The 12,697-nt window shown below is 38.6% G+C and overlaps 1 protein-coding gene across 3 annotated transcripts in view; it reads left to right on the top strand.

The window, feature by feature from the left end:
* The window catches only part of nckap1 (NCK-associated protein 1), a 94,255-nt gene that overhangs the window by 44,091 nt on the left and 37,467 nt on the right, over positions 1-12,697 (top strand). For 2 of the 3 annotated variants that reach the window (XM_037680553.1, XM_037680545.1), the window contains 5 exons: positions 1,017-1,127; positions 8,830-8,922; positions 10,641-10,697; positions 10,935-11,077; positions 12,415-12,505. In XM_037680553.1, the coding sequence (XP_037536481.1) occupies positions 1,017-1,127; positions 8,830-8,922; positions 10,641-10,697; positions 10,935-11,077; positions 12,415-12,505 (495 nt within the window). The remainder of the gene's footprint in view (positions 1-1,016; positions 1,128-8,829; positions 8,923-10,640; positions 10,698-10,934; positions 11,078-12,414; positions 12,506-12,697) is intronic. The other variant, XM_037680561.1, reaches the window with a different exon arrangement.

Below are 12,697 nucleotides of genomic sequence, written 5' to 3'. Positions count from 1 at the left end.
TGGGCACGTGGAGCAGGACACCTGTGGGCACGTGGAGCAGGACACCTGTGGGCACGTGGAGCAGGACACCTGTGGGCACGTGGAGCAGGACACTTGTGGGCAGATGCAGCAGTCTCGGATACAGAAATCACTTGGTTGTTGTGTTTGTCTCAGTTTGCGTAACAAAATACAGAGTTACAAGTCCAATCCTTTTTAGTTTCATTAATTAGTTTTAAATTATTTTGTTAAACCAAAATTAAAAATGAACCGTTTGATTTTCAAAATTTTTTAAGAAACTTTCTTTTTTATTATTTGATCAGATTTGAGGTATTTCACTGACCTTTGTGTCTTTTTCTTGCTTTAACAAAACGGCACACATTTATCCACCTCTGTACATAATCACTTACATGAAGCTGTAAGTTTTTATGTCAAAATAGTTTTTTATACCAAAATCAGCTTCTTCATTCACCCAGCAGCAATTTGTTTTGAGATATTTTTAATATTTTGTATATTATTAGAATCGCTGATAGAAATAAAAGTCCAATTTTTTTTCTTTTTAAAAGTAGTCAAGACAATGGAACAACATTAATAAACCATCAATACTAAAGTAATTTAATCTAGACTTCTGGATCCATGTGATCCCTCTCCACAGCTCAGAGGTTGAAGACCATTGATCTCATCAAGCTTTTACAACAAAACTTGCTTTCTTAAAAAAAGGGAAATAAAATTAAAGCAAAATTAAAAGTTTTAACCAGCAAACTCCAAATCTATGCCATAACCACCTTTAAATTGGACTACACAGGTCACTGCACCTGCTCCCTGTTTGTTTTCATGTCCTGAACATGCATTTGCTCTGAAACCTTCATTTGTGTGAAAGTTTCATTCACCCTGCCACATCTCACCTGGGCCACACCAGGCCTCACTGCCAAACATCACATCTAACATCTCACATTACGAGGAAAGAAAATGTAAATTAAAGCTTTCAGCTTGTATTAATTTTGGTCTCTTTCCTCACCACCTCCTCTCCTCTCTTGCAGGCATGTGGCGATCCCAAGGCTAAGCCCTCCTATCTCGTTGACAAAAATCTGGAGTCTGCTGTTAAATTTATTGTTAGGAAGTTTCCCGCTGTGGAGACTCGCAACAATAACGTGAGTATTCATCAGGATGAGTCTTTAGTGTGTTTTCTGTTGTTGTTTTACAGATTGTCTTCAAGCATGGAGTGTAGGTTTTCAAGCAGTCATATTTATGATCCATCTAACGGCTGAATTGGGGATGACATCATATTTGTAAATATCTTTTGCAATATTTTGGAACAGACTGTTTTTGTAATTGAAGCAAAATAGTTGTAATTTAGTAATTTATGAAAAACCCATGGATTTTTTTTTTTTTTACTCAATAATTTGATCATCTGAAACTTTAAACACACAAAAAAAATCAGATGTCATGGCAAAATATTCTAAAACTTGCAGATCTTCATGTATCAGTTTCATTAGAGCAGTAAATTGTTAAATATTAATTAGTTCTACTGTTCGATTTTAATTCTGAGTTGTTCATTTTCGTGTAAATATAACGTTTTAACAAAATGTTAACGTAGGACCAAATACTATTTACACTAGGGGTGCACCGATTTATCGGCCCCGATTTCCTTAATTTTCGGAAATCAGCCAATATTTGCATGAGAAACCGATTTTGCTGATATTAAAAAAAATAATAATAATTTTAGTTTTAATAACAATTGTCTAAACTTCATTTATATTTTAGATCACTACCTCATGGCCAGTTAAAACAAGTCTATTGTTTCTAGGATATTGTTCAAGGTTATGTTTTTCAACAAAATAATATTGGAAAATTGAAGGTGCATTGTGACCTTATAACACCTGACAGTGTCGCTTATTAAACAAAATCGGTGTTGGCCAAAATTGGAATCGGCAGGTCAGACTTTTTAGAAATCGGTGATCGGACAGAAAACTGCAATCGGTGCACCCCTAATTTACAGGGTTCCTGTGCAGTCCAAAGAATTGGGAGGCTGAAATTTTGTTTTAGTTTCCAGATTTCTGTCAATATGGAAAAAAGAAAATAGTCGAGAAACATTTGTCTTTCAAGACATTTTTCCTTTTAGATTTTCTAAAAGAACAAAAAAAAAAAATGCTTGGAGAAGCAGAGGTTTTTTTTTTCTCGATTCTTGTATTTAAAAGAAGCAGATAGTCATCATAATGTTTATTTTGCAATCATTAACAACATCAAGTCTTGATTTTAAAGTTTTATTTGTCAGTATGTATATTTTGAGTTTGTGTTGGTGAATCTTTAATTGTATTAAAAGCATTTTTACAAAAGGTCAATGTAAACCAGTATATTGATAAAACATCAGGTCACATGGACACGTCTGAAATGTTTAAACAAAAAAACAAAGAAAAAACTAAGTTTTTCATTTCCTGGTTTGTCATTGTCATTTTAAATTCAGACTAAATATTGTTCCATCAAAAATCTACAATATACCTAAATCTTATTTTACACAGACAGTTCAGTTTAAAGTACAGTAACAAATACCAAGTGTCAGTATTGAGAAAGTATTTCTGATATTCCCGGAGAGTATCGGAAACTATTTTTGACCGAGTAGAGCTCTAACTTATTCTTTTTTTTTTACACAACACCTACTAACATCTCCACATTCTGAAAATAGAATGAAAGGAAAAAGGAATAACAAGTTGCAGCGTTCCGGCACCTGTTTCTGCCATTGACTTTATTTTGAAAGGATTATAAAGTAGAAACTATGGTCACAGGTGAGCTCAGCTATGTAACAAATAATTTATTTGAGAACAAATGTATAGTTTTTTTGTTTTTGCTTGAAATGTCTACCCCTAGTTCAGTGGCCCTCAGTCCTGGTCCTTGAGTACCACTGTCCTACATGTTTTTGTTGTTTCCTTGCTCTTGAGCAGGTCTTCAAGTTCTGCAGAAGCCTGATATGTACTCATTCATTCAAATAATGTGTTGAAGCAGAGAAGCATCTAAAACAAGGCTATTCAACTGGTGGCCCGGGGGCCAAATCAGACCTGCGGATAAACTCAGTTCGGGCCACCAATGGGTTCATTTTTAAATAAAGCTAGATTTTAAACCATAAAACAAACTTACTTAATGACAATAACTACTGGATGTCTGGCCCCTGAGCTCATGGCTTTCAGTAACTGTTCCCCCTGAGCTATTTAGTTAAATAGTCCTGGTCGAAAACACAAGATTGTTGCTCTCAAGGACCATTGCCCTAATCTACTGTATATGGCCCTCTGGAAACCAACTGTTGCATGTCGCATGCAGACAAGACTGAACCACAAGATACTTCCAATAGTATTATGGTATGTGTATGACTATGCCTACCCCTTGGTTCTTCCCTCTCTATGCGAGGGTCACGGTATGGTCCAACAAGAAAAAGAAACAAATGCCAAATGTTTTTTTTTTATTTATTAATTTTTTTTACAGACAACTCTCCCAGAAGCAGAGACAAAAACAATCAGCACTTTTTCAATTGCATGGTTCAACGTCTCCTTAACATTTGCACCAAATGTTAAGATGATGCTCTTTATAGTGCAAATTTCGCTGTAGCATCGTAATATGATCTTATCATTTATCTTTCATGAATCAACTGCATTTTCTTAACAGTAACAAACCTGTTAAAACAAATGGAGATGCACCGATCCAATACCAATATAATTATCAGTATAGATATCGGGGGGTGGGGGGTGGGGGGCTTCTGGATCGGGTATCAGTGACAATGTGACCGATCAATGACTGGGCAGATCTGTCCACTCTAATTCTATGCTTTGTGCTCTGAGTGACGTCATGCACTAGCGTACTGACTGAACAAATTAAAGTTGTGTTGTTTTTACATGTTTGACCGAGCTTGTGAAGCTCTTGGTGTGTTAAGTGTGCTGCTCTGGTGCAGAGGTTTCAATAAATTTGTAATTCAGTACATTCCTGTCTGCGTTTAACAAAACAAATGTTTTAAGTTACTTCAGCACAGGGTTTGTAAGCTCTAACATCCAGGTAGACAACAAAAATGGCTAAATCACGTCATCTGGACCGGTTTCAGAAACGGGTCCAGATGACATGATTTAGCCATTTTTGTTAATTCAGCACTGTTTTTCTGTATCAGATAGATATCGGATCGGTATCAACAGACACTATACGACAGATAGTGGTATCGGATCAGAAGTGAAAAAAGTGGATTGGTGCATCTCTAAAAACAAACCGTGCCTGACATTTTTCTCTGCTTCTTTTCTGTTGTGACTGTTGGCTAGATGTCTTAAAAGAAAACATGCACGTTCTCTGAGTGTGCTAGCAATGTACTGGTCCAAAACATCAGTACCACACCACCACAATATGAATACATATAGCGTTCCACCCCCTGTTGGCCATACTGTGTAACTGCAGATCATTAACAAAACGTTTACTAAAACAAAGTACAACTTTTCTGTCACAAGGTTGTCCAGTCTGAAGCCATGTCAAAGTGTTTTTATCCTAAGTTTACGGTACTACATACATAAACATTCACAAATAATTCACATTTGATTTGATGTAAAAAAAAAAAAGAAAAAGTCACAAACGTTTGAACAATGGAGTCTGGAATGTTTTGATTGAAAATGTCTTCTGTAATGGCTTTGAATTTGTGTTGACATTTTTGAATGAATTAAACTAACATCATCATGTTTCCCTCAGCTTTATTTGTTAGCTTGTGTTTTCTGGCCCATGTGTTCATCAGTTAGCAGGCAGTTTTGTTCGCATTAAATGTGTGTGTGTGGGTGTGTGTGTGTGTGTGTGCGTGTGTGTGTGAGCGTGTGTGTGAGGCTAACTGCTTTATTCAGTATAACTGTGCAATGATTGTCTCTTACGTTGTTTTCTGCTTTGTTTCTGTGTTTGTTTGTGTTCTGCATGCTAAACTTCGCTTATTCCGGACTTGTGCTTTTTGGTAAGTTTTTTTGTACCTAAGTTTTGAATTTCCGTTGATGTACCTTAAGTTTTGTAATGTAACTGTTTTACATGTTTTTTGAAGCTGATTTGGGGTGTGTTTTTGCTTTGCTCTGCCTCCTTACCTTTCTGCTGTCAGCAGTTTTTAATTTTTCTGAATGAGTGTGTGTCTGCTGAACCTCCTGTGCAAATGAGTCTTTGATCAACTGGACTGCGGTTGGTTGGCAAACTGATAGACTGTAATAAGGAGTGTTAAAATCCATTTTAACCATCCAAAATTGTGTTTTTTGATTACTAAAAGCAGCTAAGCTGAGAAGGTAAGCTACAAGCTAAGCTAACAGGCCGACCTCGGGGAATAAACCTCCGTCTTGTAGAAGCTTCAAAATTCACGGTTGAAACCCGTGCCTTTATGTAAAAAGTTGTTTGTCTCTGCAAAAAGAAGCTGAGAACTTGTTCACTGATTTTTTTAATTAAAAGCTTTGTGTGACAAATGATATGCTTAAGAGCTTAAACCACACCGAACGTCCGCCATTTGGAGAATTGAATAAAGGAAGGAGAGACAGCCAATGTCATGTCAAGGGGCCTCCTTCCCATTCTTCTTAATGAGACACACTGCTTGCTCCCTCACTATCCATCCTTCAATTCAAACGGTCTTATACTGCCATCTGGTGGTCAATAAAAGGTACTACACTCTAAACAAATTAGCCAACATTTCTTTTTAAATTTGAGAATAACTGCTAATTATTCTCAAATTCCAAACAATATTATTATTTATCACAAAAATTTATGAGACATCTAAAAAAGTTAAATCTGGTCCTCTGGACATTCCAAAAACAAAACAAAGCAAAACACCAACAAACCGCTGGCCTGGAGATGAGTGTAGACCGCAGAGTCCTGGCCTGATGATGTTGATCTTCTGTGCTGGGCCATCCTTTTGGCCAGTGGCTGTTTAGTTTCCCCGATGTAAGACTGATCACAGCCCTCCTGACACTGAACAGCATACACAACATTACTCTGTTTGTGCCGGGGGACTGGATCTTTGGGATGAACCAGTCTTTGCCGTAATGTATTTTGGGGTTTAAAAGCCACTGGGACGTTATGTTTAGAAAATAAACATCTCAGTTTCTCTGATACTCCCTCAACATATGGAATGACCACTGGTCTGGGTCTGGGTTCCTACTTTTCACCTGTTGGCTGACTGGAGTCCTGTTTGGGTTTCTTCTCTGCTTTCAGGAAAGCCCAGTTAGGATATCCACATTGTTCTAGAGTCTGTCTTGTATAGGATTTCTCCTTCTGCCTGGCTCCTGAGCTAGTGGGGACGCTGTCTGCTCTGTGATACAGAGTCCTGATGACTCCTAACTTGTGCTCCAAAGGGTGATGGGAGTCAAACTGCAAATACTGGTCTGTGTGGGTGGGTTTGTGGTACACCTCAGTTTGCAAATGTCCTCTATCAGAGACTGAGACCTCACAGTCCAGGAAAGCCAACCTGCCATTTTTTACATCTTCTCGTGTGAACTTGATGTATTTATCCACAGAGTTGATGTGGTCAGTAAAATGTTGGACTTCCTGAGATTTAATTTTTAACCCAGGTGTCGTCAACATACCTGAACCAATGACTTGGTGGTGTCCCTGAAAAGGGACTTTCGGATGAAAGACGAAACATTTCTACTTTTTTTTTTGTTGTTGTTGTTTTGTTTTTGAATGTCCAGAGGACCAGATACTTTTTTAGATTTTTCTACCTGTATTATTGAGCATGCATCAGGAAATTTCTAAGACAATTACTCATCCAGCAAAATTTGTTATTGTAACAGGCCTACACATGATCACCAAACACAACACACCTCTTAACGTCTCCCTCACTCAGCCCATATGACAATTTGGGTCAAAATACAATCATTTTAAAGAGACAGTACAGTAGTTCATCGGTTTTTTTTAATCTGGCAACCCTACCTGTCATGGAAACTACAGTGGATCTATGTTAATGTGTTTGTTTATTTATTTATTCCCCCCCCCCCCCCCCCCTCAATAAACATTAATAGGGGAGTGGTAGTGCAGAGGTTAAAGAAGTGAACCTGTGATTGGAAGGTCGCCAGCTCAAATCTCCCTTCTGACCAAAACCACATGTCGGTGGAAAACATGTTGTACCCACATTTAAAAAAACCCACTAATGTTTCCAGAGATTGTTTTTGTGTAAACATGGCCTAAGTAATAATATATATTTTATATTTTTTAAATTTTCTGGACTTTAGGTCAAATCATTTATGGTTTTAGCTCCTTGGTGCAGTAACAGTTTGTCACACTACCTTCACTTGTCATCTTCTGTTCTTTGTTCCCTCTTTTCCTGATGCTAACTGTTTTGGCTTCAGTTCTGAGCTTAAACGTGCAGCGCTGGAGCTGGGTTCAATCATATGCTTCATTGCTGACATTTTCCTTAACGAATGTAGCTCCTTATGAAAATATTGATGCTACAAAACTCCTTTTTGTGTTTAAGTTTTTGGAAAGCATCAAATCCACAACTAAAGAACAAAAATGTTCTTCCTGCTCATTTTGGTCTTTTTATCTATCATTAAAATGGAATGTAGATCGAGTAATAGGCCTACTGATCTAATTAGCAGATATTTGCCACTAACAACCTTTCCTGTTTATATTTCACCCTCCTGTTGCTTATTGGTCAAATTAAACTCTTTAAAAAAAAGGTGCCTTTCCTTTGATCTGATTTACATGAGATTTTATGACTATTTACACAAGTCATCGGAACAGAAAAAATAAACGACAATACCTTTTCATTAAATTTTTGGGTGTTCTGATTGACCGTAGGAGACATTAGATGTGTAATATTGACTTCAGCAGATGGACACCATTCCTTACCCACACTCTCAGATGCATTTTCTTCTGAGTGGACACAACTCATTTCCATTTTTATCTCCACTTGTAGAAATCTGTCCCTAACAGGATTTTACTCGTACGGGTCAGGAACTGCACTTATCATCCTCACATCACAGCATTGGTCCCAAAATACAGAACTTTCCTTGCAGCTCTGGTTTTTGAGGGCTTGCTCACATTCTGTGGCAGCTCATTGATCAATGATGGTGTTATTAAAGCCCTTGATCATATCTTGGATCATGACTCTGGTGACGGGGAGAAAGGCTAGGAACCACATATGTTCTCGAGGAGAAAGAGTCAGAAGGTAGAACATAGAATCCAGACTGAGGAACCACTGATGTGGACCGATCCAAGGTTATCCACATTCAGAGAATGGGAATATATTTAGGCCCAATTTTAGCGTTTTTTATCATATAGTTGAATGTTCAGCTGTTTTACTACTATATCCTCTTTATGATAATGTTTTTTTTTCCCCCTTAATATCAACTGTCATGTCAGATACTTAAAAGCCAAAAATATTGGAGCAGAGCGAGTTTCTTTAAAATACAGACAGAACAGGATGTTTCAGGGTGTTTTTGAAACTGTTTCTATAAGCTGGGTAGAGATTCGGGCGCTGCTGTATCACTGAATTATTCAGCAGCAGAATGTGGTTTCTATCATTCTGCTGTTCATTTAGTCAAAAATAAGAGATACTTTAATTAAAGTGAAGCAAGTTGTAATAATCTCTGCTGAAGCCTGAAGGGAAACTCTGTAATTAGACTTTTTGTGAAGGCTCGGATTATAAATATGCATATAATTTTTTTCTTGTCATGTAGGAAAAGTACTGCCAGAACAGTTTTACGCAGCCAAAGCTTAAAAAAAGACGCTTGAAAAATGAGAGCTCCACTCACTTTGCTCAAAGCAAAGCAATGTACACAGAAAAAGGGATTTTCAGGCTCAATAGCATCCAATAGCATCCTCTACGTTCATGACCGTGTTGTAAATTTGTTTTCTGCCGTGATGTTTTTACAGCAACAGCTGGCTCAGCTGCAGAAAGAAAAATCTGAAATTCTGAAGAACTTGGCTCTCTACTATTTTACCTTTGTGGATGTCATGGAATTCAAGGTGGGGAAACGCATTCAGACACACTCCTGAAATGAGTTTTACTGCAATTGCCGGTCTATAGTGTACACTTGATTATAAGCCACACACACTAAATAAAACAAAATTAAAAAATGTGTATATAACTCGTGCTTGTGTATAAGCCGCAGATGTTCACATTGTAACATGAGTGGCAGCACACAGCTACTTAGCGAGATGCACAGCACTTGTTGTAGATCATGAATCAACCACCAGATGGCGTCTTATAGACTTTCTCTTAAGCCCCCAGTATAGTACCGCGTACGTCCATAAGCAGAGGTACGCACGTACGTACGTGAAGGTACGAGCGTACCCCCAGGGCATGTCCGTGCAAAGCTCAAATTTTTACGACCGCATACGCGTACGCGGTGTCACACAATAAGCTGCCCAGCGACGGACTGTTTTGTATGGACACCAATGTATTAAATTCCCCTTCTTCATCCCTGATCTGGCCTTTTCTTTTGTTTTTTTGCCAAGAGGCAGTGATCTCTTCCTCCTCCGTTGATGCCATGACTGAAATGGTGAGAAATGGAGGAATTTGTCACGAGCAAATTAAACTCAGGTCCAGCGTGGCTGCGGGAGGGTCTGGAGATTTCCTGGTGGGCTGGTCTGATGTGTGGGCTGTAGAGCCAGCGCTCTCTGTTTTTTAATTTTTTAATATCTTTTTATTAACAACATATAAACACAGAACACCGCTGTGGCTGAGGCTGCCAGCGATCTTTTTTTTTTCTTTTTCCCGGCCTGTCAATCGATCCAGTAGGCGTGTCAGCAAATGACCAATCGGCGACCTCAATTTGTCTCGAAGGTAAACGCCCCTTGTCTGTGAAGCTGCTCTGCAGCTGCTCGGAGTGTACGCTGGAGTACAAAGTCTGAACCCTCTGCATACAGTACATGCGTACGTACGCGTGAACGGGTGTACGCGACAGTATACTGGAGCCTTTACTGTTCAACACACAGACAAAGTGAACACCACAGATCCCCGTGAGAGCCACCTCCACCACCCAACGTCACTCCACTGAATGGCCCAACACAAACCATTCCCAGGAAGAACAGACCAATCACCAAAAAACAAAAAAAAAAAAAAAACACTAATTCCAAACAGCCAACTGAAACGATCAACAATGAATATAAATTTTACCCATAATTCCTCCCTGAGGCCATGTGACAGGCAGTCAACCACAACGGACCACAAAATGCTACAATACGTACTGGTAACATACACAAATACATACAGTAAATGTTTCTTTCCTGAGGAGTGCCTGTAACATGGCTGGTTAAAATAAATAAAAACTACAGCAGCCTACCAGGAAGTCATTGATCACTATATTCCTCCTGATACAAGATGCTGATGAAGATTCTCAGTCATCCGGGATATGGTAAGTCCAAAAAAGATTAAAGGCAAAAGAAAACCCCAAAAAACTGGACTTCCATTCTGCAGGTGAAGCATCCTGCTCGCTCACTTAGCAAAATTGCTCTGTGAGCTTGTGACACTCACATGCTCGATGCATGCAGGGGGATCCCCCCTCTCGTTCTCTCCTCCCCTCCCGTTTCAATGGTTCGACTGTCCATAAATCCATAAATTAGTAGCAGCATTGTATAAGTCACGGGATTCAAAGAGTGTGAAAAAAGTAGTGGCTTATATACCAGAAATTACGTCATGTTAAAAACTGTAACCGTGTTTCTGTTAACTGTTTGATCAACAGGACCATGTGTGTGAGCTGCTGAACACAGTCGACGCCTGCCAGGTCTTCTTTGATATTGTAAGCAATGTTGTTTTGTTCAGAGCTTGTTTGTTTTCAACACCTACATGTAGACACTTGTTGGGGTAGAGAGAAGTCTTGTTCTTAACTTTAACGTTTAGATCAGTCAGATTTGTACAGAAATTATCGAGCACATCTCGGCTTTTATTCATTTCAGCTTTTCACCTTCTCAGCTCTTTTCAGGCTGTCATGCTTAATTTTTGATTGATTTATTTTTTACATTTTGCTCCCTGTCAGACGGTGAACTTTGACCTGACCAAGAACTACCTGGACCTGGTGGTGACCTACACTACTCTGATGATAATCCTGTCTCGCATCGAGGAGAGGAAAGCCATCATAGGACTCTACAACTACGCTCACGAGATGACGCATGGATCCAGGTGATTCAAACAGAAATCAAAAACAAATACATAGATATGTGGTAAAATAAGAAGTGAAACTTTAGCAGTGTGCATTCAGTAGTTGAGATTAATTACAACAAACCTTTATTTTAATTCCATTGTATTGAGTTCAGTTGTATGAAAATCCATTTTGTTAATAACACATTTGTTTTAGTTTAGTTTAATATGGTTAGCCTTTTGTGCAAGTACTTTTAGTTAGTTTTCCTAAAAACCTTATCAGATAATGACTTCCATAGGCCTTCCAGCCAGTGGTTACCCAATATCTAATCAGAGGTAATCTGTCACTGTCCTGCAGCTGTTAGGACTAGTTATGATGGTGGCTCACAATCTTGTAGCTAGAATTTGGAAAATGTTCCAAAACATTGTGTGTCAACATTTTCTAAAAACAGTCAGAGTTGTCTCAGGCCCATCTAAGAGGTCTAAAGCAGTTTTTGTTGCCTGCAGAAACCTCTACTCTGTTAGAAAGCAGGCCCAGGTCTAAAAAACACACTATTAACAATCATTTATATTAAACTGGTCCAAATCTACCAATTTTCATATAAAGTGTACTCTGGTAGATTGAATCATAAATTTGGGGGTGTTGCCAAGGCAGGTACAATGATAGCAAAGGTGAGGACACTAATGTGTAAGGCTTAGAACTAGGTGTAAAAACATGTAAAAAAAAAAATGGGGGGGGGGGGTGCCAAACAAACATCCAAGATGGCCACCACCATTATATATGTAAACCGACCACCCCGTCATTTGAGAAAACTATGCTTTCTAGATTTTATATTGCTTAAAAGTAGTTTCCTTAAATGATTAGGGTGGCTGAAGATTATACTATGGGGGCCAAGGCCACCATTGGCTACCCCCTGGCTTCTCCGTTGCTCCTGGTAGTGGATAAAATTACTCCCTCCAGGATCCGACACTCTGCACTGCCTTGAGCAAAAAAATAACCTACCACTTCTCCACAGTGTAACTCATACCCACCTGAATATCTTGCATCAAAAACATTAAAGTTTACTTAATTTCCCTGTTCAACTCCAGTCCAGAAAAACACTCATGTTGAAAACTACAAATGATCACTATTCAAATCCTTCAGGGATGGGGGACATTGGCGTACTGCTTGCTTGGATTGTTGACATAAATCTACTACTCTGCTTCCGCTTTCTAAAGTTAGAGTAGTAAAAAGATATCTTAGGCTCTGCCTTGAATGGAATAAATAAATAATACTTTTTTTTAAATTCAGTTTTGACTGATGTGGCATCCATTCTGATTTGAACAGAAAAGTGGTGGTGGTGGTTTCTGTAGTAACCGAGCTGCTTTTTGTGCTTCAGTGACAGGGAATACCCCAGGCTGGGCCAGATGATCGTTGATTATGAGAACCCTTTGAAGAAGATGATGGAGGAGTTTGTTCCACATGGAAAGGTATGAAAACTGCTTGTAAGATCAGCTGTGACAAGTTTTATTTTAAGATTTATGTTGTAACTCTCAAGTTGTTTTAGACAGGAAACATTAATGTTGTCATCAGTCTTTATTCAAACACTCAGCCACAAAGATTATTTTCGCAGTTTGTGTTAGAGACCTAGTTGCAGTGTAACTCCTACACACTTGAATGTC

Source organism: Nematolebias whitei, chromosome 1 (assembly GCF_014905685.2).
Source record: "Nematolebias whitei isolate Nwh7 chromosome 1, NemWhi1, whole genome shotgun sequence".
NCBI classification, from domain to species: domain Eukaryota; kingdom Metazoa; phylum Chordata; class Actinopteri; order Cyprinodontiformes; family Rivulidae; genus Nematolebias; species Nematolebias whitei.
This window is presented reverse-complemented; position numbering and strand designations above follow the sequence as displayed.